This window comes from Cyanistes caeruleus, chromosome 2 (assembly GCF_971803275.1).
Source record: "Cyanistes caeruleus chromosome 2, bCyaCae1.hap1.1, whole genome shotgun sequence".
In the NCBI taxonomy this organism is placed as follows: Eukaryota; Metazoa; Chordata; class Aves; order Passeriformes; family Paridae; genus Cyanistes; species Cyanistes caeruleus.
In genome coordinates, this window is record NC_141702.1 from 41,166,425 (window position 1) to 41,194,399 (window position 27,975).

At 35.7% G+C, this 27,975-nt stretch overlaps 1 protein-coding gene and 1 long non-coding RNA gene across 8 annotated transcripts in view; one reads left to right on the plus strand and one right to left on the minus strand.

Annotated features, from left to right (window-relative positions):
• Positions 1–492: 492 nt before the first annotated feature.
• ASCC3 (activating signal cointegrator 1 complex subunit 3) overlaps positions 493–27,975 on the minus strand; it is a 252,280-nt gene continuing 224,797 nt past the window's right edge. For all 7 annotated transcript variants that reach the window (XM_086876632.1, XM_086876631.1, XM_086876634.1 and 4 more), the window contains 6 exons: positions 22,253–22,477; positions 9,901–10,052; positions 9,239–9,389; positions 3,220–3,426; positions 1,175–1,350; positions 493–1,082 (listed from right to left, as the gene is read on the minus strand). In XM_086876632.1, the coding sequence (XP_086732758.1) occupies positions 947–1,082; positions 1,175–1,350; positions 3,220–3,426; positions 9,239–9,389; positions 9,901–10,052; positions 22,253–22,477 (1,047 nt within the window). In that variant the 3' untranslated portion in view covers positions 493–946. The remainder of the gene's footprint in view (positions 1,083–1,174; positions 1,351–3,219; positions 3,427–9,238; positions 9,390–9,900; positions 10,053–22,252; positions 22,478–27,975) is intronic.
• On the plus strand, positions 11,942–15,796 carry LOC147654751 (uncharacterized). Its single transcript, XR_015283059.1, has 2 exons — positions 11,942–12,663; positions 12,805–15,796. It is a non-coding gene; the product is annotated as an uncharacterized LOC147654751 (long non-coding RNA).

A 27,975-nucleotide genomic window follows, 5' to 3' on the forward strand; every position in this document is an offset into this window, starting at 1 on the left:
CTATCTTCTGCCTTCAGATTATGCCTCGCAGGTACTATCACAGCTGGGCATCTTAGACAGTACCTTTCGTCTGGCAGAATTATTCATTGCTCATCACGCCTCCAGTTGCAACCCCATTTTTGGAGCCTCATGCCCCCTTATTTACAGAAGTTAGTCACACACTTTAGCACTGAGCCCTAGAATAGGACACCCAATTTTATATGCCTTAGTCCTACAAAATTCAGGAAAAAACACTAAGGAAATTGCAAGTATGCAATATATATATGTTTGTGTATATGTATGTACATGTAAAGAGTAAACTTTAATAATTATCTACATATATTGCATCATTGCTATACTGGAAATATTTTTTATGGTTTAGCTTGCCCTTATAACTAGATTTACTGCTCATATAATTAATATAAATTAGTGAAATTTTTCTTTAGATTATCATTTTCAAAATGTACTATGCATGAAGAGTATATTTTACACCTAAAAACATAGTGCAAAACATTCTGGGAATACTTTTATTAAACATGAAATATAACACATCCATCAGTATTTTCAGCAGCTCTTATATCAAATTTTGTATTTTTCCCTATAAATTAAAAAAGTTGATGATTTAAATGCTCTCAATAGACAGGCTATAGAACACTTTTCAAAATGAAGACGATAGCCCTAAATTTGCACAAATTACAGTTTTGTTCAGTCTTTTATTTTGATGTTTTAAAATTCAACTAACAATCTGACTTCTGATAGAAGAAAGATAAGAAAAGACAAATCTTCATAAAGGAGTAAGGCCACTGTGGCTAACTCGGTGTCACCAGCAGTCACTTTCAGTTTCCCTGTTGTCTTGAGGTTTGAAGTTGGTTCCACTAAGGCAGATGCATTTTCGGATGTCCCAGAATGATGAGATGTCTTAGTTGCAGGACCAGTTCTTTTGACTGAGTGGACTTTCCAGACAGCCTTAGTTCAGAGCCAGGTGGCTCCTGGCCTCACTCCCCTCCGTGGTGCCTTGTGCTGGTACAATGTTCAGGTAAATGTCGTACTGTTGGTCCATGCCAAGGTAGCTGTCGCTCATGATATACAGGGTGTAGATACACCTGAAAAGTAAAACCAGCATCGTTAGTTTGGGAATTTGGTCTTGACTGCTTAAAAAATGCAATATCTGAGAGAATTTGAAAGTTTGTCTTACTTTCCAAGAGTTTCTGGAGTATAAAAAGCAATGGAAACAGTATTTCGATTTCTGACATATCCAGTTCTTTTCAGGGCGATGAGTTCTTTTTTATCAACTTCTCCCAATATCAAAAACCATCCTTCATCTTTAACTTTGGGGAATCTAGGAGCCATTGCTTTACTGTCCTGCTTTCCCTGTTGGAGAAAAGAAACAGCTTAGGAAAACTAGAAATCACCTTCCCAAAATGACATTTTTCCCTTGAATGAAAAATACCTTAAGAGCACACTGCTGTCAAGTGTTAGGAAAGGCTATAATTTAGTCAGACTAAGATTGTGTTATTTCTTTCCAGAAGAAAGATTTTATTAAAAAATAAAGAATCACAGTCAATGGAGAAAAATCCAGAATACAAGGTATTATTCAGCTTATTTTGTAAACTATTAAACCTTGAATGTAAATATTATTTGCTTTCTGTAATTTTATCTAATATATTTGAAATACAGATGGGATAATTGTAAACCTAGCTTTAGCTTTAAAGCTAGTTAGCTTTATTTAAATAAAGTTAATAAATTTTATTCAAGATTAATATAAAGACAAAAACAGCACTAAAAGTGTTTATTTGAGTTTGATATAGCAAAAGGAAAGATTTTATCAGTGATTCTTTAATTCAGTGACTTTACTGCTGGAAGCTGAAGACAGAATGATGCATACTCAATCAATTTTCATTTTGCATTCTGTAGAGGGAAAGTTTTTACTGAACATTTATATGGAAGAAGAAACAACACCACAGCAATGAAGCTTTAGGAACAGTTTGATCCAGTTGTTTTTTACAAAAGATGGATCAAATTCTAGGACAGGTTTATAAAACAGTGATCAGTGCATGAAATGCTTCTGCTGCTTCCACTTCCATGGTTTCTGCTTAGGCAAAGTCTCTGCCAGTAACTGGCACAGCAAATAGAATGATGTATGGATAAGCTTCGGCCTTTCGTTCTTTCTGAAATAAGACCGTTTCCCCTTGCAACTATGGTGGATCTGTTGTAGTCAGGACAAAAAGTCTTTTGGGAAACAAGAATACTTTTCAAATATAACTCTTAACTAATGTAAGATAACATCAGGATTTTCAACAGAATACATATATCTCCACTAGTATCAAAACAAAATTGTCTTAAGAATCTCAGAAGTAACATCTAAAACTGTTCCACTTTTATCTTGACCTCTTTGCATCTTTACAGAAATGCTGGTAATTATTTATAATTCTTGATTATTTGAAATGCTAGAGAAATTCATTAGCAAAATTATAACTATTGTGGTACATATACCGCTCATGGTATGTAAATGGTGGAAAAAGGCCTGGGTGAGTGAGAGTTCCATTGTCAGCAGTGCCTGACATGAACTCAGCTCCAGCTCTCCTCAGAGGTGACACACAGGTACAGCCACCTACTGCTGCTGGGGCAGAGTAGTTGGAAAACGCTGCAGCTCCTGGAGTTTCTGGCTTGGCACACCAAGATTTGCTGAGGGCCCAGTGAGCTGACCAGCCCCAGAGGCAATGGGATGTGCTTTAAATGGACAAAGGGCTGGGACTGAAATGTAGACAGGTGAAATGTAGGGGGAAAGAACTGTATTTGGAAGTTGCTCTAGGAGCTGTTAGAAAAAGCATTGGATGTAAAATATAAGGAAAATATTCTCAGTAAAGGCCTGAGGATATGTTACAAGTAGAAACATATTTATAGGTGTGAGTCTGGTATGCAGTTTGGAAGCACCTGTGAATGTAATTGGAAAGCTTATAAATTAGTTTGATTTTGTTTTCATTGACTTGGTCTATAATTTTACCTTAAGAGCCTACTTATTATCCTGTTGTAACCTGTAAAAAACATTTTATTCACTATGAATACAGAAAAGGCTTTGAAAGTGTTTATAATTTACATAATACTTAAACCTATAATTTAACTTATAATTTTAAGTTCCTTAAATAAGGAAACCTATTATACTGTACAAAGCATCATTGACAATGTAAATGGATTATTGGACACTTGTGCACTTGGGAAGGAAATGACGAATAAGTCTACCTGGTACCCCATCTGGGTTCTCTGCAGGTTTATCTGGAGCACATACTCTTGATCAGCATGCAGTTTGATCCATCTCTTGTCAGCTCGTGTGTCTGTTGTCAAAGAAGGAACAGGTACTTCGTTCTGTGGCTGAACTGCATCATCCCAACTGCCCTTAATGCTCAGAATGACATTTAGAATTGGCAAACGGCACAAGAAATTCCAAGCCTGTAGAAAAAACAGATCCCTATGGATTACAAAATAATCTATACAGTCATTGTCACTCTAACAATAACAATTCAATGTGCAGTCTGCATATTTATTCTGTATTAAAAATATTTTATTGTGTATTAGAATATATGTAACTGTACAACTCTCAATCATAAGCATAAAATACTTTTCATTAACCTTTCATGCCACTTTCTTCCTAGCAAATAAAACAAATGTGAAACTCCTCAAGCACGTTACACATGCCTTACTAAGATTACTGATGTCTGAACACAGGAAAAATTCCTTACTGCTCCCGATTAAAGTATTTTTTCCCTATAAGCCACTTAAAAACTAGTATAATTAAGTTTTAAATTAAACTTCCTTAGCATAATCCATAAAGAACAAGTCACTGCAGTGCTAATTAGCAATAGGCAAACCTCAGAGAGTTCAGAGGATCAGTTCAGATAATTAACCAAAAGTTCAGCTGCATATCCAAAGTTATCCCTATTTTTTTTTTGGCTTTCTTGCATCAATCTTCATGAACTCTCCTTCTTAGAGACTTCCTGAGGAATTTTAAGTCTCTGTAGTCTCTCTTGAACTGCAACAGGTCCTCAACTTTCTCATCCTTGTGCAGAGAACTGTTGTTAGAAGATATCATCTGTGTAGCCCAACATGACACTCTCTTAACCTTAAAAAGGCATCCTGAACATGCAGCCCTATGTTTCTTTCATTTTGGTCTCTATCAGACAAGGAAAAGTAGCTCTGAGAAGCTGCAACAAAAATGGAAGGGAGCAATGTAGGCTTTCATTTAGTAAAAAAGAAAATCAGCATGTTCACGCAATGAAATTTGTTAGGAAAAAGAAAGGTGAGGATGGCACTGGAAGAGAAAAACAAAAGACCAAGAATCACCTTCTGCCCTGGCATCTCTTCCCTCCACCCCCAGAAAAGAACAAGAATCAGCATATGTGAAAAACTAGACGGTGGGAAGGAGAAGAAGCAAAAAAGGATACTGGTCTTGGTAAGGAGCTGTTATATGCCAAAATGGGAACTTGTGGGAATGAAGAGGGTAGGCATAGTCACATGGGCAATAGCATGGAACAGAAATGTTTTATCTGGAAAAAGACTAAAGCATATTTTATTTTTCAGGTATAGGTTTGACTGTGTAGTGTTTCAACAAAATGTACTTTCATTTAGATTGTGCTCAATGTGTCCGATTAGTTTTTCTGTGCTGGACAGCCTAGAGGCCTAATGAAAGCTCAGTTTGCTTTTTGCAGACATCATTGCCACGAGTCATACTGACAATAATAGTACATGGAGTCATACCGACAATAATAGCGTACGCCAATACATAATTACAGATACAGCAGCCAGGATAAGCAGACCTAAGGTCGCGCTGCCCTAGGAAAGGTGGTGCTGTCGCTCTCTCCAGGGTTCTTCCCACCAGCTCACTGTGCCCCTCTCCATCCCCTGTGTGTTGGCATTGCCATGCTGGGATTGTGCAGCTAGATGGATCAGCTTGCTAATCATTTTGGAGACAGCATGAATTTAGATCAGCTTAAAGCTGATTGTGGCAACATATTCTCTAATCCTGCGACTCTGAGTAAGCATGAGCCTTCAGTGCCATTGAAAGAAGTGGTCCAGCCTCCTCCCCTGCTGGCACAAGCATTCACGTAGCCACTTGGCTACAGGCCATTTTGACTGTCAGTGAGAGGGTTGATAGGATTCCTCCTCCTCCCCTCGTCCCCAGACACTCATTCCCACCTCCTTGCCTGAGACAGACACAGCGTTTGTGCAGCTGTGCGGTGAGCTGGGTCAGCCAGGGGAGGTGAAAGCGGCACGGGGAGGGCAGGACTGCCCATTTCGGCTGCAGCACAGGCTTATTTGGATTAAAATGGCTGCGTTACCAGAGCCCGGCTGAACTAAATGAGAAAACCGGTTTCAGCTACAAACTAATCTCTCTCTCTCTCTCTCTCTTCTGTGTATTCATGAACACCTGTGTCTGGTCAGTGCAGAAGGTGGGAAGGCCCAGCTGTGAGTGCTCAGGAACTGCAGTGTAAAAGCAGGGGACACGGATGAATTGCACTGACATTCGTAAAGGTGTCTTAGCTAGGAAAGGATGGGAAAATTGTAACAGAAAATAAACAAAACAGCTAGGACTTTAAGAAAAATACATCTTTTTTTTTTTTGTCCCAACTCTGAAAGGAAATGGGGAAAAAAAGGCAGCACTTTGAAGACGGTGAAAAAAATACCACTGACATTCTTTACTAAGCCTCGTTGCCAGGGTTTTGATACATTTAATACACAAGACTACTAAACCCACCTCCAGCAGATCACACTGATTGACAAGTCGAGTAGTAACATCGCCAATGGCAAATGATTTTACATGGAATGTAAAGGTTTTTAAGAAGAAATTTAGGGTCAGAACTCCAGACCCACTGTGTGAGAGTCTCTGTGCATCTAAGCAGGATATTTCTGCTGACATCAGGAGAGGCACCCTGATATAAACCAACCTGGTGATCACCTCTTTGGTTGTACTGTAGATATCATTTACCTTGAAAGCCTTGTCTCAAAGGACAAGACCTGTTACAACTATGTTAGAACAAAGTTTAATTTCAGCAGAGATCGTAATTTATTAACTCCTTTAGTAGCATTACCTGTTACCTTCACCATAGTCTGGTGAAGATTATGATTTGGGCTGGTTTATACCACACAACCCCAACATAATCTATTTGTCAAAGGCTGTCATGTCCTCATGCAGCTTTCTTGATATAAACAAACCAAAGTAACTATAAGTAAATTTCTAATTAGATAAGAAGTAGATTTAATATGTCATCCTATGATGGCTATTAACAGTTGTATTTGATGATCTTAAAAGGTCTTTTCCAACCTAAAGGATTCTATGATTCCTTGATTTATCAAGTCTTGTGTATTTGAAAATTAAAGGCAAAGTTAGGCAAAGTACTGCTTGATCAGTGATACAGTATGCACAGCAGACTGCTTTTTAATCATCCATGCGGTGTGGGGAAAATGAAAAAATGCTTTTCTCACTAAGGAAAAAAGTCAAGTAGTAGAAGGTGAAAATGAAAAAAAGATTATAGGAACACAGATACTTCCAGAGTAAAAGTAGATAATAGCACATTAGAATAATATATATAAGTATATATATAAAATATAGTATATTTAATAACATAATAATATTTATTTTCAATCTTGAAGTTTCTTTTTTCTCTTTCAAAAATATCAACTCAATATTTTAAAAGGTGCTTAAAGCCTAAGTGACTTAGAAACTGAGAGATTTGTTAAAGAAATATGATTCACAATGAATCACTGAAACATAGAGCTTTGACCAAAGAGTGGGGTTAATGTAAATAGTTTGAATTTAGGTTGTCAGATTTTAAAGCTCCCCTGACTTTCAGTGAGCTTTTGAATTATAATACTAAATTCTGCAAAATTAAAGTCAGGCTCCCATGTCACTTAGTTATTTTTTGACAATTTTACTGTTTTTTTTACCGTCTAGGAAGACAAGCACATATCACTGCATTTTAAATATGTCAACATATCTACTATATACATGCACATATATACTATACATACACATTTATCTACCAAGCCCATAGATTCAAATTACAATCAGATGAAAAATTCTTCACAAACCTTTGGGAACATCATTAGTATTTTTGCCAATAATCTGTCTCCCTAGGACCTAGCCTAATATTCCAAATCCATGAGCAGCTTCAAGAGCTGCTATTTAAAAATTAATTACCAATCTGCTTAAAAGGCATTTTCTTCTTTCCAAATGTGAAATTTCTTCTTTTTCCCATCTGCCTGAAATTTATGTAAAGCTTAAAGTGTTTTTACCAGTTTCTTGCTAGTAATCTTTAGCTTTAAGATATGGGTTCAATATACTTTGAGTGAGAAGTAAAAGGTTTTTTAGGAGAAGAAGAAAAAGAATGGTTTTGGCAATTTAGTGGCATATTTACCACATCATTTGACTGTGTTCATGTCTGGTGCCAGAAGGCTAAGCTTAAACTCTGTAGTCTGATATTCTTTCTTTATAGAAAAAATAGAATACAGATACTGAAGAATTTTTCTCTTGGTTGACCTCTGTCTTTGTGAGCACTGAAAGACTTTACATATGAAGACACTCAACAGGCAGTTTCAATATGAATTTTAATTCTGTGTAAGGTATTACAATAGTTTTTATTTTTTTTTTCTAGTAAAAAATCCTGCAAGGAGTATAATATATTGGTATAAATCTTCCACATTTATAATGCCCTGCATAACACAATCATGGCTTTGCTATACCCAATACAGCCATTCCCAGCTCATGGAAATGAAACTTTCTCCTCACATGATGGCAAGACATTATGTTTTTCCCTCTTATATGCATCTGTATTTACAAACATAGATAGATAGAGGCATAGACTCGTTCGCAGTGTGAACATACACACCACATACACACAAGCTATTTTTGAAGAAACTGCTAAGACATTTCAATACCAGCCAAACATATTTATCTGAGGATTAATCTTCATCTATTGAATCAGACGAGAACACTGCCATGCATACAATTATTTAATTAGCAGCCAAATCCTCTGCCAGTCAGCAGCCGTTCCAGGCATACTGATGGGGCAGTAGATGCAAATCTCACAGTAGTACTGCTTTTTCTCATTACTACTGCAATTAGCACTTAAATTGATGCTTTAAACATACTAATTTCTGGAATAATTCAGGATTTGTATGTTACCTGGGATCGCCTCACTGCAGAGACGACACCAGATTGCTACGCAAATTGAAGCACTTTTGAGCCAAATAACCATCATCATATCAGACAGAGCCAATTTGCATTTGCTTTTAAAGATAACAGAATGGCAATTTATGCAAATAAATTAAGTAAGTTTACTTCTGAGTTCTCCCTGAACTAATTATAATAATGTTCTAATTTTTTATCACATCTAAAAGTTGGACTGAAATCAATGTGTATTATGTTAGAAATCTGTTGTTAAAGGAAGCCTTTTTTGATGTCAATACATTTTCTTAATTCAAAATTTTGATGTTAATTTGGTTACAAATGCAGATGTCTGTTATAGACATTTAAGTACTTTTCTTCTTGTTTGTGTATCAGTAAAAGGTTTAACTGAAGCTGAACAGTCAAACTGCCCTTTTAAACATTCAAATAAAAAACATTTGAAGTATAGCTTTTGAAATTTTCATCTTTCCTGCATTTATTTGAAATCAATAGGCTTAGAATGTGATGAATGCTATGGAATATAGCTATCCTTTCCTGCAAATGCCTTGAAAATCAAAGTGAAAACAAGACTTTAACAGCTCAACATTTTGGAATAGTATTTTTTTCCCTCCCCTGTGAAGTATGAAATTTTCATCTCCTTTTTCTGTTTCAAACAGAAAATGAGTGCTGGATGTTTTACTACGAGTATTCTCAGAAAAAACGGTGTTTGACAGACCACTTCAGAAACCAGCTATGATGACATTTGCAATGCATGTATTCCTAGTGCAGAGCTATGAAAAGGTGGATAACACTCAGCAGATTGAATGACCTAGAGAAGCATATTTAGAGCAGAGAGATGTGGTAATACCAGCCATAAACCAGAGTCTGTTACTGCTTAGCAGGGAATAAGTGAGAATAATATTAAGAAAACAGGCAGAGAAGAACCTTTGTAAGGCCAGCAGTACCCTGAAATTAGAGCAATGAATGTGTTCCACTCTATACAGAACGTCAGACGGTATTTACTGAAGGAGAGAGAGTATTTCTTTGCCCAACTACTCCTCCTTTCCAGTCACAATCATGGTCACAAATAGAAAGTGTTACCTGTGAAATGTGTGCTGCTTGCAACTCACTGTCCACAATGGAAGCAAAAACATTCTCTTTTCCTTCACAGGCAGCCATTAATTCGGGAAGACACTCGATGGGTCCTTGGTAACCTCCATGCACACTCTTCCTTTGGCCTTGGCTCCACTTCCTGATACAGACAGCAAAACATATGCCCAGGAAGGGAAAGCAAACATTTTTACTCAGTTGTTTTGGTGGTAAAACTCAATACTGAGTTCTGTTTTTAAAGGGTGGTTATTTATTTTTGGTTAGCATTAATTACTGCATCATCTAAGCATCTATAGAGCTTTGCATTATCTATGATGTTAAGATGGATACTAATGTAGTTTTATAATGGATTCAAATAAAGAGATTATTAACATACAGCGTTAGATTTGTTAGTACTTGGAACCCTTCCAGTGGTCTCTTGTTAATTTGTCTGGAATCACGGTTCTCAAAATAATCTGTGGGGGTTAATTAATCAATGAATATTGAAAACAGAAACAGAAAATCCATTTGGGAAAGCATCACTGTGAAAGGCAGAGTTCTACTTCTGATTCGTTAATGAACATTCTTGGGCACAACAATGCCATTCAAACACAATCAGCAGCTGGAAGTAGAAGGAAATTGGAAATCTGCTAATGCTTAAAAGAATTACATACCGAAAAAGGTAAAGATGCTGGAGCTCAATATTTGGCAAAGTAAGCAGGGATGAGTCATGTATCCATCTACCCTGAACCACCATCTGTACCAGGTTGGTTATGTTCAGAGCAGTCACCAGCCAGCCATGATATGCTGCAACATCCAGCATTGCCTGAGCAAAAGAGACATATAATAAAAAACCAAAACCATAACACAAATATAATCGCATACCTGGTTCATACAACATGTGATTAATGTTTAACATGCAGAGATTTCTAGGCCTCAGCATAGGAATTCAACCTCTATTGATGGCAGTTAGGCACCTTTGGAATTAACCTTGAAAACAGATGAATTAAATCCTCTATCATTGTTATCATTTCTTACTCTTGAAAAGGTAGTTTACACAATGGTTTTGGGGGTGAGGACTGAAGGCAGACTCTTTTCCTTAGAAATAACTCCTCTTTGACATAACCCAACTCAGAATGAAGGAAAAAATCTCAACATTTACTGTAAAAGAAAAAGTTACAATTAAAGGCAATATTTATTTATATTTTGACGTGAGAGCTTTCTCAGAATTACATAATTATTCAAAAATCCTTGACCTATTTAAGAACACCACCAATATATTTACATTTGTCAAAAAATTAATTTTAATGTTATTTACCAGTAGCAATTATTATTTCCATTTGAACTAAATACTTAGAAAACCCCTGGAATTGGACTAGATTAAGGCACTAAAATTTAGCTTTATAGCATATTTGAAGTTTTGTTTAACACGGACACATAAGTTGAAGTCTTGAAGAAAGCTTACAAAATAGCTTATATTTTACCTACGGTGAGTAAAAGCGATCAGAAACAAAATGGATTTCACCCTTTGCATTGTAAACAGTTGACTGTCTTGAGAATGAAGGGTATTTGGCTGTCTTTCCTCTGGCATCTCTATCCTGATCCTGAAAAGCTTTCCCAAAGTACACAGAAAACACAAGCAAACAAAAAACCCCTATCCAGCTATACATCATATTTCAAAGTGTTAAAAAACATCCTGCCTTCCATGTCTCATGAGTTTCTGTTCCATTTCTACTTCCCATGTTTTGACAGTACAAATAAGAGGTATACTGTTAGTACCGTTAGCATAAAGATCTAAAGATAATTCAGTATGGATTTTGCAGTGCAAATGGCCCTATGGACATGAAAAGAATGGTTCTGCTTGCTTTTTTTCTTGACTGGCCTTGTTTGGTTAGTCTAAAAGTGAATTTAAGAGTTTTTCCAAGTGAAAAAGGACCAAACATGAATTTTTGTTCTCAACATTTTTTAACAGTAAATGCATCTATATTTGGATATATAGTATACTTTCCACCCTGTCTATAGAACATTGAAAGAATTATTATGATTTATGAAAGCATTTTATCTAGTGAAAAAAATGATACTATAATATATTCGTTGCCTTGCTTATTTTGTTCTTCAACATTATGATCACAATAAAGTGTGGGTCCTCATATTAAAACACACTAATTCATACTGGAGTAGAGAGTCATATATTTAACAGTCGTTTGCCATGGAGTAAATTTAATGTCTGATTAAAATACTAGAAAATAGTTGTTTTTTTAAGAAAGCAAGGGATATTGATATATTGAATCTAGTGTATTGAATGGTTTCAACACCTTTTTAACAACCAGATTGGTGTTAGGAGGGTTGTAGTTTGATTTTAGGACTGGGTTTCAGATGTTTCCATGGGTTTTTCTTGTAAACACAAATGATATTGTTTGATACTTACTTAGGCAGCAGATACCTCCACCATTTTAACTTATTTTCCAGCCACTAGTGTAATGAGGAGAAGCTGTCTAAGTCTTTACATTTAATCAAATGTTTTACAGACAAACAAAAGGCAGCATTTACTTAAGGCAAACTAAACAGTGAAATCTTCTTTAAACAAAGGAGTTGTTTACACACGCAGAGCTATTTCAATTAAATTACACTGATTCTGGAGAAATACTGACTTTAAAGACACAAGTTAGTTTCACTCCTGGCCGAGTCACACAGTTTATTTTAGCAGTTTACAATGCAATTTCAACAGGTTTTTTTTCCAGATCGGGGTGATAAGATCAGTGACACTTAGAAAAATATTTGAAGTGTTACCCTGTATTACACAAATGTTGTCTCATTTCTCATGAATTGCAGATAAAGGGTCTTTCAGCTAATAAATATCCAGATTTAATATTTAATTTTTTGGAGGAAGAGTCATAGCACCCTGAAATTCTCTAATATTTCTAGTGACCCTAGAACCAGTACCTCACAACACAACCTTACTCGTTTCCATTTCTGTCTTTTCACTTGGCTTGCCAAAGTAATTTCCATGTAGGATTGTTTTCACCAAATAAAAAATAAAATTATGTTAGAAATCACGTTTGAAAGGAGCGGCTTTGTGGCCTGCAGATTTATATGTTGGTTCACATGACATTTGCTCACATAAGGAGGGAATTGTTCCCAGCATCAGACTGGAGTCAGTCTTTGAAACTTACAAGGTGAGTTGTTCTTTACCTGATTTCACATTTTAAAGTATACTGAAGGCTATCCATACAGTACAGTCTGTGTTTCTGAACAGTCTGTGTTGCTGAGACAGTCTGCTGTCTGCCTCCCATTCTCCACTGCCTGATTCTTGTTTTTTTCTGCTATTCTGACAGCCTGAAACATCACGTTCCCCAGTGACGATACTGATGTACACATGTGAAGAGTAATGGGAGCACAAATATCGTGTATTTTCCATGAGCAACAAGAAGAATACAGTAAGTTGTATTTTTAGTCAGCATGAAGCAGTGGTATTTCATAGAACGCTTCTGAAGATGCACACATAACACTGTTGCATTTTTTCTTTCTTTTTTTTTTTTTTTTTTTTTTTTATCTATCCCTCTCCCCTCTTTAAACAGAGGTTTGAAAAGGGGAAAAGAAGAGTGAAGATGTAAGAGAAGGATAAATCTAAAACAAGCTATACTTTGAAATTAACTGGAGGATCCTTTCACATAGAAAATCTCCTAGAAATTGATAGAGGCCTACAGATAGATATCCCGTAGGGAGTAAGGAAAGCCTGTGTGTGTGAGACTCTGTGTTCCACATTGTTATAATGAATCCACATGGCAAATCCTCTTTTCCTCCTTATTTTCTGCTTCTTCACCCATAGAATTTATTCACAGCATCTCAATCTGGATGTGAAATCCAAGACAGTGACATTGTGAAAAAGTCAGAACAATGGTAAAGTTGGCTTGATTCATCTGCTGCCCTGGAAACCTCCACACATTTAGTTTTCCTCTAAATGTAAAACACAGAGATGCTTGATACTTAAATGGTTACTGAAATTCCTATAAATACTCAAGGTAACAAACTGAGTCATTCAACTATCTCCAAATGTAAATATAAACAACTAAACAAAGACTATAATATAAACCACAAAAATTAAAGTATTTAATATTAAACTTATCTGATGAATAATGTACTTAGTCTCTCTAGTTTATCTAGTTGCTACCTGTTTTGTTTGTTGCTATTTTTATGTCAAAACCACCAGAAACTGGTGACTTTATAAACTCTTATTTTGCAAAGCAGTAAATAAATTCTAACTATTTTACAGCTGGTAAGATTGGAACAGATTAAGAGTTCTAAATAAATTATGCTAAGTTGGGAAATGGCACAAATTGGTTACCTGCCTTTGTAGCCTAAGAATTTCAAAAACAACAGGATAATTTTATCACAAAGAAAAACTTAAAAGAAGAGGACAGTGAGTGCAAAGAGTGAAACAGAAAACAGAAAAAATACAACAAATTAAATAATAAAAAACAACCCCAAAAACAAACAAAAAAACCAAGCCAAAACCAAAACAATCCTCTAAGCCCATCACTTTTTAACCTAAAGTAGAATAAATGGGGTAAATAGATAGAGTCAAGGGAATTATTGGTTGTTATAACAGAAACTATGTTTATCATCCTCTTATTTGGGACTCCTTCTGTGCTTAGGAGAATAAAAGCAGATGCCTATACTGAAATGGGTTTATCATGAAAGATTCAAGCCATAGCTCTTAAGCCTTCCAAATGTCATATTTGGACAGTTACAAAGTAATAATAGCAATTAGTAAAATTTACATTTTGTCTGTCACTATCAAAAAGAGATTAGCTTGTGCCACCATGCACAAAAATGCTGATGATCAACAACTCACTGATGCAGATGTTGTCAGGTATGGCAAAAACTTTCATGCTGATGGTATCTGGAATTGAGTGTCAAAATGTTTGGATCAAAATCTTGCTATTGCTATCATCATTCCAGGAGTGCATTAAGATGAAACCCTCATCATCTATGATCAAGTTTTCATCTTATTTTCAGGAGCAGCAGTTGCTTATCCTTAGGTACGGAATGACTTAAACTGATCAAACTGTACCTTTCTCATCTAACATGAAGATGAAATTTAACAGTCTGTCTCTTTCTAGTCAAGGTTATTACCAATTCTTGGAATTTAAATGATGGTTTATAATTCCCTAATTTGAGGGGAAGCAAAGATGGAGGCAGGATGTGGAAGATGTGAGCGTGTGGCACACTCACTGATAGCAAAACATTGCTCTTCTCTGGTGTTATTAAGCACTCTCTATACATGCTCAAAATAAATTGGGTTATTAAATTGTTCCATAATGAACACAACCCCCCGCTCACCCCCGCTCATTTAGGAGATTTTTTTCAGTCTACCAAATTATCCTGATTGCTAAATTCTTTATTCTAGAATAAATTCTAATGAAATAAATTGCTGAATTCTTTATTCTTCTTTTTACAAAGTTTTTATAAACACTGTTTTTGGTATTACTTTCACATCCTTCATTTGAAAGTCAGATACTCTGGATCACTCTTGTACAACTGGTTAGGTGGCAGGGGACCAGACTAAAACTAGCAGAATTTCTGATCTATCCAAATGACTTAAATAGCTTTTTCCTTTAAGATAAGCTATTGAAGTGTTAAAATTGATACAGCTTGCATCTCATTAACAGAGACTGCATACTGCTTAGAATAATTTCTTCTCCTTTTTTGAAGTCACCTGTCATACAACTCTGAATATAGCATTTCAACTTAAATTCTGTAAATATAAATGTTACTATTTTGTGGATAAACTATATTTAAGGGAAGTGCCAATGAAGCTATAGTGTTAACTGCTCTGGATACAGAGGCAAGCTAAAGAAATGTAAGAGATGATATTCCAGTTGAGAATTACACCTGTGACTACTCAGCTAGAAGCTGAGTGCCTACAGTGATGCCATTGGTGGCAATAACTTCATGGATGGCAGCTGAAACTTCAGGTTTACTCAGGATGAATTACATGGCTCAATTTTATCTATTCTTAAAGGATTAATCTTATTTTCTGTATCAGTGCTTCACAGACTATGACACTTTTTTATTGCTTTTATTCATGAATTTGAAGTTTAGTCTAGGATTAAATTTCAGTTACGTGTAGGAGTTTAAATCCATAGATCCATTAAAATCATTAGAATTGTGCCTAATTACAGCTGTTTAACACTATAGAATTCGTGTGGCAAATATAGATAATAGACAAAAAGGTATGCATTTTACCTATTTTCCTAAAAACTATGAATTGAGAATAATGATAGTTTCTTCATGCTTCAGTTGCAGGAAGCCTTCCAATACATAAGACTATATTATGATCCACGTGTGACTTGATAGTTTGCTAATACAAGTAAAATATTTTTTCAGATGTTAAAGCTTGTTTAAGTTTCATGTCTTTATATAAATCATGACTATGATGTTTCAATTGCATATCTCAGAAACAGAAACTGACTTGAAAAGTTGGAATTTATTTGAATAAGCATTACAGACAGTTTAAGGTCACTACCTTTGGTATGTTCTATATCAGTAAAACAGGTATCTATAGAACCTTTGAAGTTCAGAGGTCTAGTCCAAAACTACTCTTTAAAAATGTTTTAATCTGGGGAGGGAGAGGAGTTCTTTCAGATCAATTAAATCACCCTTGCACAGCTGCGTAGTTTCAGCCTACAAAAAATCCCCCCTTGTATTTCATCAGAGATATAGTGAATATGTTGTAATTAATCCTATTCAGGAGGCACTCCTTTTATACTGCCCTCTGTATCCTACTTCACTTTTTTTACAAGCAAATTCAGTGCCCTCTTCCATATGCTCTGCTACCCCCTATGAGAGACTAATTCTTCATTCTCCCATCATCATAAAGGTCTCACTGATGTATGCAAATTACAACCTTCCTAGCTGCTTCATAAGATTCCTATCCCTGTATTCATCCTTTAGCCTCCATAGTAATATTATTAGTATTTTCAGAACCAGGGAAAGGACCATAATGGAATAAACCATTTACTGTCTACATTTAGTGGAGTGCAACCCTTGGATTCTTACTGATTTCTTTTACTAGCATTACAGAAATAAAAGCATCTACGGAGTGATACCAGCAACATAAACTTGGTGGGGCATAACCCAGCACTCTGAACTCATTGAGTCCCAATAGCCAATTTATTTTCAAATTACTAATTAATAAATTGTTATTTTCTACTATACCAGTGAACTGTGAAAAGAACAAAATGTTTTTGATAAGAATCTCTTTGCTATAAATCCCAATTTCCTGACATAAACAATGTCTTAAAGCCAGGGTTTGTTTCAAATATTACAGAAGCCTACCAAAACCATGAAAGATACACAGCATCTTTCTCATAATAAATCTGTCCTCTTTACAATTTAGAGTCAGTTTCAAATTAGGAATGTAATATTTTGACAATAATCAAAAAATTTTTGAGTGCATGCACAAGGATCCTTTTCAACAGCAACAGTTATTCCCAGTAACTTTCTCCTGAACTTTTAGCCCCTTAAGGTTAGCATTCAGGAAGCTCAGCTGCTGTCTAACAAACTTAATTAATCAAAAAGTCATTTCCGAGCTGTAACTATGAGTAAAAGTGCTTCAAGTGTGCTAGCAAGCCTACAAGTTAATCAAAATGCTAATGCAGTACAAATTAAAGTTGTGATTAACATTTCACAGTAGCTGCTTAAGTGAATTGATCACACAAATGGGTTAAGCATTACTCATTTCCTTCAGCCCCAACTGGGAAAAGGTTTGTCATGGGTGGGGGAGGGATTATGCACAAGCAGCACCAAATCATCATTAAACTGTCACCAAGATGCTTCCATACACTAGATCATCCACAGCAAGCAAAACTCCAACACCACAAAGGTAACCCTCCCTTCTCCCACACACATACCTACACAACACAAGCAGGAAGCATTTCCAGCCCAACATGTCCAGGTACTTTCCCTACAAAGTGACCTATTGATGTTTAGTAAGTGAGCACTGCCACACAGTATAAGAACTACAAGATTTTTTTTATGATTCTATTATTTCCAGACTCCTAATGTGGAATAATAGCCATACAGCCATGAAAGCAGCCAGTATTTAAGTAAAATTGCAAACATTGTGCTATCACTGGAATATTGCTGCATACACAAAGAATACATGTAGCAGCTCAAGAGATGTGGCCTCTGCTCTTCACTTGTTTCTGAGTAATCCTCTGCATTCTCAAGTTAATTTGATTCTCTTCCCTTCGTTCAGTAAAGCTACCCATTTATTTATAGTTTCCAATGCAACCATTACACAAAAGCTCTTTCCCTGGACACTTGTGGACAAATCTTACTTACACAACTGTAAAATAGGCCTTTTCTGTAACTCCCACGACCTGCCAACAAGCAGTTGGCACACCTGCACTACCAACAAGCAATACATGAGCTCAAACCACTCTTAAAACCTTTAAAAACTTCTCCACTTCCTCATTAGCAGAAAAATGAAAGATCCAAGGGACATGGCTCTCCAAATCAACAGTTTTAGTGGCTGTAATGAACTGAGGAGGTTTGGGCAGGATGAGAAGAGCAGAGACGAAAGACATTCTCTTTCTTTGAGTCCCAAAATGGCAACATGGGCTCTTTTCCCTTTCCATGGCCAGAAGTACTTTTGTGTACTACTGCTCCTTCTGAGGAGCCACCACCAGCACAGTCTGTATATACAGTAAGTACGTACTGTACATACAGCAAGTATTTAGTACATAAGCCAGCTCTTAGCTGTATTGGGCAGCATATTTGTGCAATATTTGACAACTCTGACACAAAGATGATTCTCATAAGAGCTATAGCAAAAGTTGCAGTTTAAATGACCAGACATGACTTTAACTGTTTTAGAATGGCTAAAGCAGTATTATAAACATCACCATCTAGCTAAGGAAACATTCAGTGCTTAACTCAAAGAGAATTTTTCTTTCCTGTCAAAATTAGGTTCTCCAAAGGAGTAACATGATGGGGAAAGACAGAGCACCAGTGATAGCACTACAAGGTCCTTGTTACAGGGATAGGCATGTTTCCCATGCAGAGTAGTCCTTCTTCTGCAGTTTGGAATCTGTTTTCATGTCCATCCTCTCTCAATGCCCAGCTACCCTACTGAGATGTGTTTAACACATCCATAGGTAAACACTTCTCAAAGGTTAGGGCTGAGCTCCATGGCAGTTCTACTCCTGGCAATTTTAAAATATTTTATCAACGATTATACTACAAGTGGAGGCTTGTGGCCAATTCCAATGCAAAGCCAGCAACTGTTACATTATTTCTGAGAAGAGACTGCCCTGCTGAATCTGAGAGTGATGGTATTACTGCCTCAATTATCCATTTCAATTAATGCAAATATAGGCAATAGTCTTAGAACAGCAGAATAAGAACTGATCGCTGAATACACAGTCACAAAATATAAGGCTTGACAAAGAAAGCAAAAAAAGGAGATTAGATTTAGTTTCACATATTCTTAAATAAGATAGGAAAAAAAGGTGGAGTATTGTCTTTACAATAATAATTCTATTTTATAAAAATGTTAGAAAAACAATTTGATTAGAATTTTTATTATTTAATGTTCATTCTCCTGAAAGAAATGTAGACATGTTTGATTTTGAGAAGCTACTGGAGTGTTCAGCACCATCTTAATGATACCTCTAGCTTTTCTCAGTAAAAATAAAAGAGAGTGCTAGGCTTAAAGAGAATGTATTGTCTACCTTATTTGTACTAGACGTATCTGAGGCAAATAAAAATTGAATGAGTTGGCCAAGGCCACACAGGAAGTTGTGGCACTTTTTTTGAGCCATGGGAACCTTCTGTGCTTTATCTATGAGAGCCTGCCACTGATAACAAACTAGATTTTAACTTGAGCTTTTCAGTGTAGAGCAGGGGCTTTCCTTCAGCCTAGTCAGTACCTCAGTGGCCATTCATTACAGAGATGGGAGTGGGAGCAGGTAGGCATCCACATTCCAAAAGGTTATATACAGCTATTCCCCATATTTCTCCAGTAAAAGGAAAAGATTCTGCTTTTCATCCTGGCTATATAAATACTAAATTTTATCTTGCTATTATGAATTCCACCTACATCTAACAAATGCTGACCATAGGAAAACTGTAACAGAATATATTTCTTCCTTTTTTTTTTTTATGCTAAAATTTACATTCCCGTATTAAGTCAGCACCATAACTACTCAAATTCTGTTAAATGCTATTGATTTAAATATTTCATCATAAGTATAAACAAGAGAATTCTATCGTAGAGCTAAAACTTTTAAGACATCCAAGAAAAAATTGAGTTGTTGGATAATATTTTTGTTAAAGGATAGTGGAATCTTACCTGGAAAAAAGCTACCTTTACCTATGTAATGCTGTTAATATGGTTTTCTGCTGGACCAGTAACAATACTCAGCCTGAAGCCACTAGCAGTGAAAAAGCCCAGAAGGCATTGGAGGAATGGAAGGAAGAATGAAACATGTAGGATAGGAAAGGAGGCATGGGACGGAAGGCTGTTTCAGGTGAAAGACTCCACAGAAGATTGGAGAAGTTTAATAGTCTGTGATGAAAAGAGACTTGCTTACACATCATGGCTAGAGATGGCAAATCTGCAGTGCAGGGGAGCTGAGATAAAGGCCTGCTGTATAACCACCTATAAAAGTTCTTCGAAAGACCTTTCTTTCTTGTAACAGAAAAGCAATGCTGATATGAAAAGTCTGCTATTCATGTATCCACCAGCAAAAATAACATAAATTATGTTCAGGTCACAGTTTGAAGGTTAGCTATACAACCTCAACACTAAAATTATTTGTAAGTAAATAAACAAAAATTCAACATAACTCAAAAACCAATTCCTGCCTCATTTGTGTATTTAACGTTTGATGATGCTCGAGCGTGTGTTCACACACACACAGAACAACACCCACTGAATCTGTTCATCAATGGATCCTTCCATGCTTCAGTTCCTTTTCTCATAACTAACATCTTTTTTTTCTACCTCTGCTGACCCAGAGTTCATCAGCAGGTCAGTGCTAAGGAAAAAGGTAACAACCACTATTGAAAGTGTAACCCTGTCTATTGCTTAGATTCTGGGAACTTTAACCTCCCTTTGGAAAGCGTGACTAATAAGATGGAACCAATAATCTCCCGAGAGATGTAAACCATGTGCCAACTTTAAAATACAAAAGTGCTTGCATGTTTTTTCTTTTTGTTTTTTCTTTTTTTTTTCTTTTTTTAAGAAGTTTTTCTTTTTATAAAACATTACTGTATATACAACATTATGTAGTAGTTAACTGAAGGTTGGAGTGCCAAGGTAGAGTATGGAATGGCATTTTTCTGAACTCTGCTTCAGCTTAAAGGAACTGTTGAATATTTTGGAATTATTTTTATTTCTAAGTGATTGTTGTTTCTGAAATACATATGATGCAGTAGCAGGATTAAGAAAACACATTTCTTAGCAAAACAGAACAAAATAATTACTGAAAATAGTATTTAATTTAAATTTTCCCCAAATAAGTAATTAACTTCATAATGATTACTCTACACACATCAAAATGAACTTTAGGTATGTGATTTCTTTGAAACAAAGGGGAATGTTCTCAGCTGGGCAAGTGATGCTTTTTCCTGTTAATAACTGAATATATAGAATAGCTGTTTCTGCATTTTCAGCACCATGATTTTATTGATTTGAAATATCTGAAACGGACTAACATCCAAGCACTGCTGGTTGCCAAGATTAGGACTGTGTAGCAGTAAAATCTGTGGTGTTATTTGCTTCTTGCATTACCTATTTTCAGTTTTGCTTCAGTTTTGATATTAGTATTTTAAGCTTCTTTTTATTAGTGTAAGGTTGAACCTTATCCAAATTGATGGACTGAATTGCACACAATATTTTCCTCTGTCTAGAGCACTGATTAATAGTTTCTCATAGAACAGGCTTGACACAATGATGTTTGCAGTTACCATATTGCCAACAGGCTTCAAACAAGAGCAAAGCTTCTGTCTGAAAGTTGACAAACAGATCACTGAGGACATTAACATTTGAGCAAACAAAAACTGTAGGAAGAAAGAAATAGTGGCTCTATTTTACAGATACTGAACTCAGAAACATAAAGAGAGTAGTTTGTTAAAGGCTGCCTGATCTTCAAGAGCTTGTGAATGAGTCCTTGTGCAGTTCTGCTAAAGAGAAGAATTCTTCCCAGGAGACTCACAGGGTTGGTTGTTTCCTGTGACAGCTAGAGCTCGCCTTTCCTGCTGTGACTGTAACTGAGCTTTTCAGATATGGCAGCACTCTATCCCAAACTCCAATTGCTACTTTAAAATTCTTTTGAGGTGGCAGCTGTGCATGTGATTGCTTGTTACCAGTACTCTCCATGATCAGTTTAGTTTCTGTGGGCTGCAACTGCTGTGCAACTGTAAAAATTCACAAGTCTCCAGGGTGAGTTTTAAAACTGCATTTAAAAACATGCTCTTTGACTCTGTGATAATTGGGACATAGAAGAGGTATCTTTATATTAGCTAGAGAAGCTTAGGGAAAACCCCTTCATGTCACCCCAAGTCATATTTCAAAACACATTTGTGTTCAAAGCACATTTGTGCTTAATATGTGTGCATAATGCTTTTGGGTGCTAGAAAAGTAGAAGTACCCAGGGGAGACAGGTTCTTAGATATCAGCATAACAATCTGCAGGGACCATCGCCATGCCAGAATGGCTCTCATACAACATTCCACAATACAGAGATAGAAAGCTGTTGCAAAGAAAGCAGAGGTCATTATAAGGCACTAGATGCCTCTAGTCAGAGCACTAGTCTTTTACTCTGAGTTTGTTTATGTTTTGTAAAGCAGGAACCATTACGGGCATCCAGTTCCTCCATAAATAAGGCATTACAATATCATGTGGTAACAGCTCTCTGCAAGATTACAAGAAATCTTCAGATTCTTCTATATTTAAAACATGACAACACTCTAAACAGTAAACCAACGAGAGTTATATACTGAAATACGTCATACCTGGCATATTCTGATTGCTTGGTCCAGCACCGTCTTTGTATCAGTTGCATAATCTGGACAAGGCAGCATGGCATGACTGAAGTGGGCTTGCAGCAAGAGGTGTGTTTTTGTGTGTGAACTGTCAAATGAATGGGGATTGACTTCAATTGGAAGGTGTTTGGCCAGTTCACTGTTCATCTGATCTTCATTGTGTCTCACAGGCAGATCTGTGTACTCATCAGCATTCTTAAAAAAAAAGAAAAAGTTAATCATTGTAATTAACTTCAGAGTAACTACTATTGCTTACTGAGGCATTAAAAGGCATTTAATTTATTACAGTTAGATTTCAACACAAAAATAGCATTTAAATGTTTAGAACGTGTACTTATTTATCAAAATCACTCACAGGAAAACAATAACTAATATAATATTCTCAAATATTGACACATTTATAGATTCTAAACTTTTTTCATTCCACATAGCTGGTACTAACATTAGAGAAGAGGAAAATAAATGCAATGACATAAATATATTCTTTGGATGGATTCAATAGTAGAAGATGTAGATACCCACAGGTATCCTACCTATTGGCTCACAAAAACATTGTAAGGTTAGCTATAAAGAAGTCAAAACCTCATATTTTCAGTTTTCAGGTTTCAAGTTTTTCTCTTGGCACTCAAAACCCAGTAGCTTTGAAATGGCTCTGATATGGTTATTTTCAAATATTTTTTCAATATTTTGAGCAGTCAGTGTCTAAGCAACTGATGATGAGTGATCAAAACAAAGCACACAATTTTAAGTAGGTGGTGAAAACATTCTCTGCGTTCCAGAGTGGTACTAATGCTATTCATGCCAAAATGAAAGCTGTGTAAGAATTTTCTCACTGTTGCAAAAAGGAGCTGCCCACCAACATGTAATCTAAATGTAGTTATAAGTAGCAACATGACAGGGGCTGAGAGGAGCAAGTACAACTGTTTTGATATCCTAGGCAGAGATGTCAATTCTCTTGGGAAATCCACTGTCTTTGAAAAAAAGTTCAACAGAAACATCCTAAGAACTATAATTTAGGCTAAAGAGTCAGTTTCGTGACTTAATTGGCAATTTTTCCCTCCACAAAATCCTCCTGTGCAGTGCATGTACATGTGTACGTATCATTTGGAGTGAGAACAATCTTTCTAAATTACAAAACTTGCAAGTAAGGTAAGAGTTTTATAATATGTGATATCTTTTCCATCTGTAACTTAAGACAGTGTATTTCTTTTGTCATAAAATAAGAAGTCATTTGGGGAGCCTGAAGGGCAATGTCTTCGAAACTACAGGCTTAGCAGAGACCATTAAATTAAAGTGTTCAGGGTTTTATATTCCTCTTAAACTATAGATTCAACATTTTGCATTTTAGTCTTCAATTTCATTAGACTTCCTGCAAATCCATATTAATGAAATATTCACAACAGTAACCAGTGAAGAGTGAGGTAAAGAAAAATGGCAATTTTAGAACACCTAATTGAACTACCTAATTGACTTACAAAGAACCATATCCTCTCATTAATATCCTAAGACACAGAACCTTTTCTGACAGTTCCTAAAAGCAGTTGGAAAGTTGGTTTTTACCTCCTTGAAAACTGTCAGCACAAAACTTTCTATTTTCTTTAATGGTGCAAGTCTAAACTGCGATATCAATGTAAAAGGAATGGTAACCATTAGACAATTTAAGGTTTGGAAAGAAAATCAGAATGCCATTAATTTATTTCATATCTCAACTGCAGATTAGAAGTGAAGACTGAATAAAGACAACTGCTGCTTAATCCTGGATGTCTCTGCTAGATCTCTTGTGAAAACTGTGGTCATTTATTCTCTGAACCTAAGGTCACAATCTTTTTAAGCCCTATAGAAGGCTGCATGTTTGCTTCACTCTTTTTATTTAACTGGCTTCTCCTTCAAAGATATTTTAAAGAATATTTACCAAGGAGATTTTTTACTTAGTTTTGCTTTGCAGTTTAAAGTAGCAGAAAGAAGGAGGATCAGCTAAGTCAGTCCAGACTGACTGGTATGCCTGAAAATGCATTTTCACTAATTCTTCCCCAGCACATGTTTTATTTACATCCAAAACACTCCTCTTATTTTAAACAACTTGCCTACTTAATTTCCTGTTTGTGATCATTGACTGTAAGTAAGTGAGGTTCATTTTCTTATCTGCATGGTGTAGGTAATTAAAGGAAATTGAGAATGGGTAGTGAAGCTTTTATACAACTGAGAATGAAGCTGAATGGAGGGCACTGAGGTCAGCAGAGTCCATTATATTTTTATGTGAGAGGCCGGTATGTCTGCCCTGTCCTTGTTTGCTTAGTGTAGGCTGGACAGACTACTAACTGCAAATCTGTTTCTCTGATTTGCCCAGCTGTCCTTGAATAAAGACATCTTCCATTGCAAAACGTTAAATGACAGTGATTGACAACTTTGTGATGAACTCTGCTTGTAACCCCCTGCTACTGTTTTCAGGTTGCATAAGAAAAGACAGAATAAAGAAACATCCTTTGTAATCACCTCAAATGGGCCCTGCTGTTCACTCAATATTTTTTCATTTTATTTTCCTTTTCATTGCAAATCTCAATCTGTTCTGTAAAGGCTGTAGCTTCAACTATTCCACACAATATATAAAATATATTGTTCTAGTACCTCATATCTGAACACGGTTCTTACTTCCATGGGTGAGAAAACAGATCAAACTACACATCAAAAATTAATCTTCATTCTAAAGTCAAGAAACTTAATACAAGCTTCATAGTTAAACCACAAAGCACTGCTGTGCATTTTTCACTTTCCCTTTTTCTCTTCTTAAATAAGAGCTGTTGCATCCCATGTACAAACAATAGGTTTACAAGCACCTACACAGTTAAGCATAACTTGGTGTATACCAGGAAATAACCAGGAATTTTAGCTACAGGTTCTGCAACTGTGCATTTGGTAGTCATGTCACATCTCCTTCTCCTACATTTCTGTGATGGACTTTCCCAATAATGTCTCCTTTTGGGCATTAGAGACTGCTGCATCATTTCAAGGGTGTAGGAGTCATCTCAGACTTATATTTCAACCTGCATGTGATACAGGGTGGTCATACAGGAGACAGTAACTTGCATTGCTGGTGAGAAATGTCACACACAGACCTGCATAAACTCGACAGTTACATTTTACAAGGCCAAAGGGCTATTCTGGTAATTGAATTCTGTTTCCTGAATAACAGCAGCCACAGAACCATCTTTAAACCTTGTCTACAACATCATGCTCCAAATATGCAGCTTACCATCACCCTTTATTTGAACTGTTAGAATAGTCCTAAAAGGAAACAACTCATACTATTTTAAAATATCTTTTGCAGTTTTGTGGTTCTATCAGGCATTTGAGCAGTCAAACTGAAACTTAAATAAGGTATCCAACATGGTGATACTGTGCTCTGCAGAGTATGTAGGGTTAAAATCCCCCCAGATTTTCTTTCTACCCACAAAAAGTGTAAGTTTGGCTGAAATTACTCATTTATAGTGAGAGCTGAGCTATAAACTTTCAGATCTCCTAAGATACTTTACATCTTGAGTAAATACATCTTGCCACTTTTCTCTGAGAAAAGAGAGAAGAGGATATTGTGGACCACAGACAGAAATGGAATCAAGGTGAGCTACTGAAGCAAACTTGAATATTTTAAGTTCAGTTCAGTCATGGGAACAGTAAAACTTATAAAGTTAATGAGTTCTAGACTTTAAAGAGCAGTTGATTAATTTGTAACAGTGAGGGTCTAAACCAAACCAAAAATAGTTTCTCACATTCCAGAGCTGAACCAGTAGTCTTTTCTTTAGCAATGTTTTTGAAACTGCCTTAGAATTGACTGACTGTCTGTATGTTCCTTTCCTTTATATAGATACTGTGAACCCAATCACACCATATTTTCAACTTTAATAAACTTGCAACATATTTTGCTCTCTTTCAAGTTTCTGATGTTGAAAGAAACAAGGGAAAAACATTCTTAGAACATTTTTCTATTAAAATAAATCAATTTTTAAACTAAAGTATAAAAAAATGCAGCAGACTAGTACTAAAATTAAATATTAGCATAGAAAAGGAGAAAAGACGAGGATCATTTTTAACTAGTACAGTAATTTCATTGTCTTTACCTGAAACTTGATTTAAATTACATAAACTTCTCTAATAGTCAAAGTACATGCTGAAGGACTGCAAAAATCATACATTTGTGAATAGAAGAATAAGATACAATAAATATGTGTGGTTTTTTACAGCTGTTTTGCAATTAACACTAATAATGCATTATGAATTTTAGTTTTTTGCTAACAGAAGTACAACAGTATGCCAATATCCAACTTATTTTCCCAAGTAAAATACCATATTTTCATCACTGGAAAACTGGATAAGCGAATATAATCTCAACAGTAATATTATTGTATAATTTGCTTTTGTCTTTTGTTCCACTGTACAAAGTGATACAGAGTACTCCAGTGCAGCATCCAGACCTGCCACATTGTGCCACACTATATAGGAAGCATCTGGAATACAAAATTTGAAGCAACCTGTACTTGTCCTCATTTAGGTGATACCTACTTACCCCTAATATAGAACAGAGAAAAGAAGAATGGTCAAAATATAGAAATAACAAGGACTGATAGTTTGTGAGTAACTAGGTAACATCTGCCTTATAACAGATTCACAAATTCTGAATTTTTCTTTGAGGATATTTGAGCTTCTGTACTTAAAACCATTTGGAATTATTTCCAATTTTATTTTTATACATATATATCTCCCCTCATGTGCTGACAGAAATCTAATTTGATTCTATTACCTATATCATAAGGAAAATCAAAAAAATTAGTTAACTAAAGTCCCCAAGCTCATCTTCCTTTGACAATGATTTTCCCAAGAGAAAGAGACCATATTATGTGACAAAGCAATGGCACAAGTGTATACTATAAACATTATTTAAATTAACTAACTTATCTATAGCATATTTTATTGTCACATTTTCAAGTGTGAGTTTGATTTATATGAAAAGACATTACATTTACATTGATGAATCCTTACAGGCAGCTAGAAGATAATCAAGTTTACACTTATATTCAGGAAACTAATTAAGGTGAGGAAATATGCGCTTTAAAAAAAAGGGAAAAAAACGTAAAATAACCAAAACCAAACCTAACTTAAAAGTGGTTTTTCAGCTCATACCAAAAGGTAATGTAGATTGAGAAACAGAATTGGAGAAGTACTTGCTACAACTACTGCTCTGAATATTTTATCTTTGTTAGTGATTCCATTAAAAACTCGTATTTTAAGGAATTTATGGTAGCCTCTAAGTGTATGCATTTTGGTCTCAGTTTTATGAGACATAATTTAAACTTCCAAATGCTTGGGTGTTTTTTTTACTCTTAGATATAAAAGGTATGACAATATTCCAATAAAAAGACACTTACAAACATATGTAACTAGTTATAAGTTTTAAGAACAAACATGACATGTGTTTTCGAAATTCATATTATAGACTAAAAGGGAAAAAACCCCACATTTCTGCCAGTTCACTCTGCTTTACCCATGTAAAAATAAACTTTTAAGACAAACTTTGCAGAAGAAATGCTCCAGATTTTCAGGCCAGGCTTGCAGGCTCTGCTAAACCACAGAGCAGGCTGAGGCTTTGTAGAGATCTTAAAAAATGGCTAACATGGTTCAAAAGAACACAACAACACTTTTCA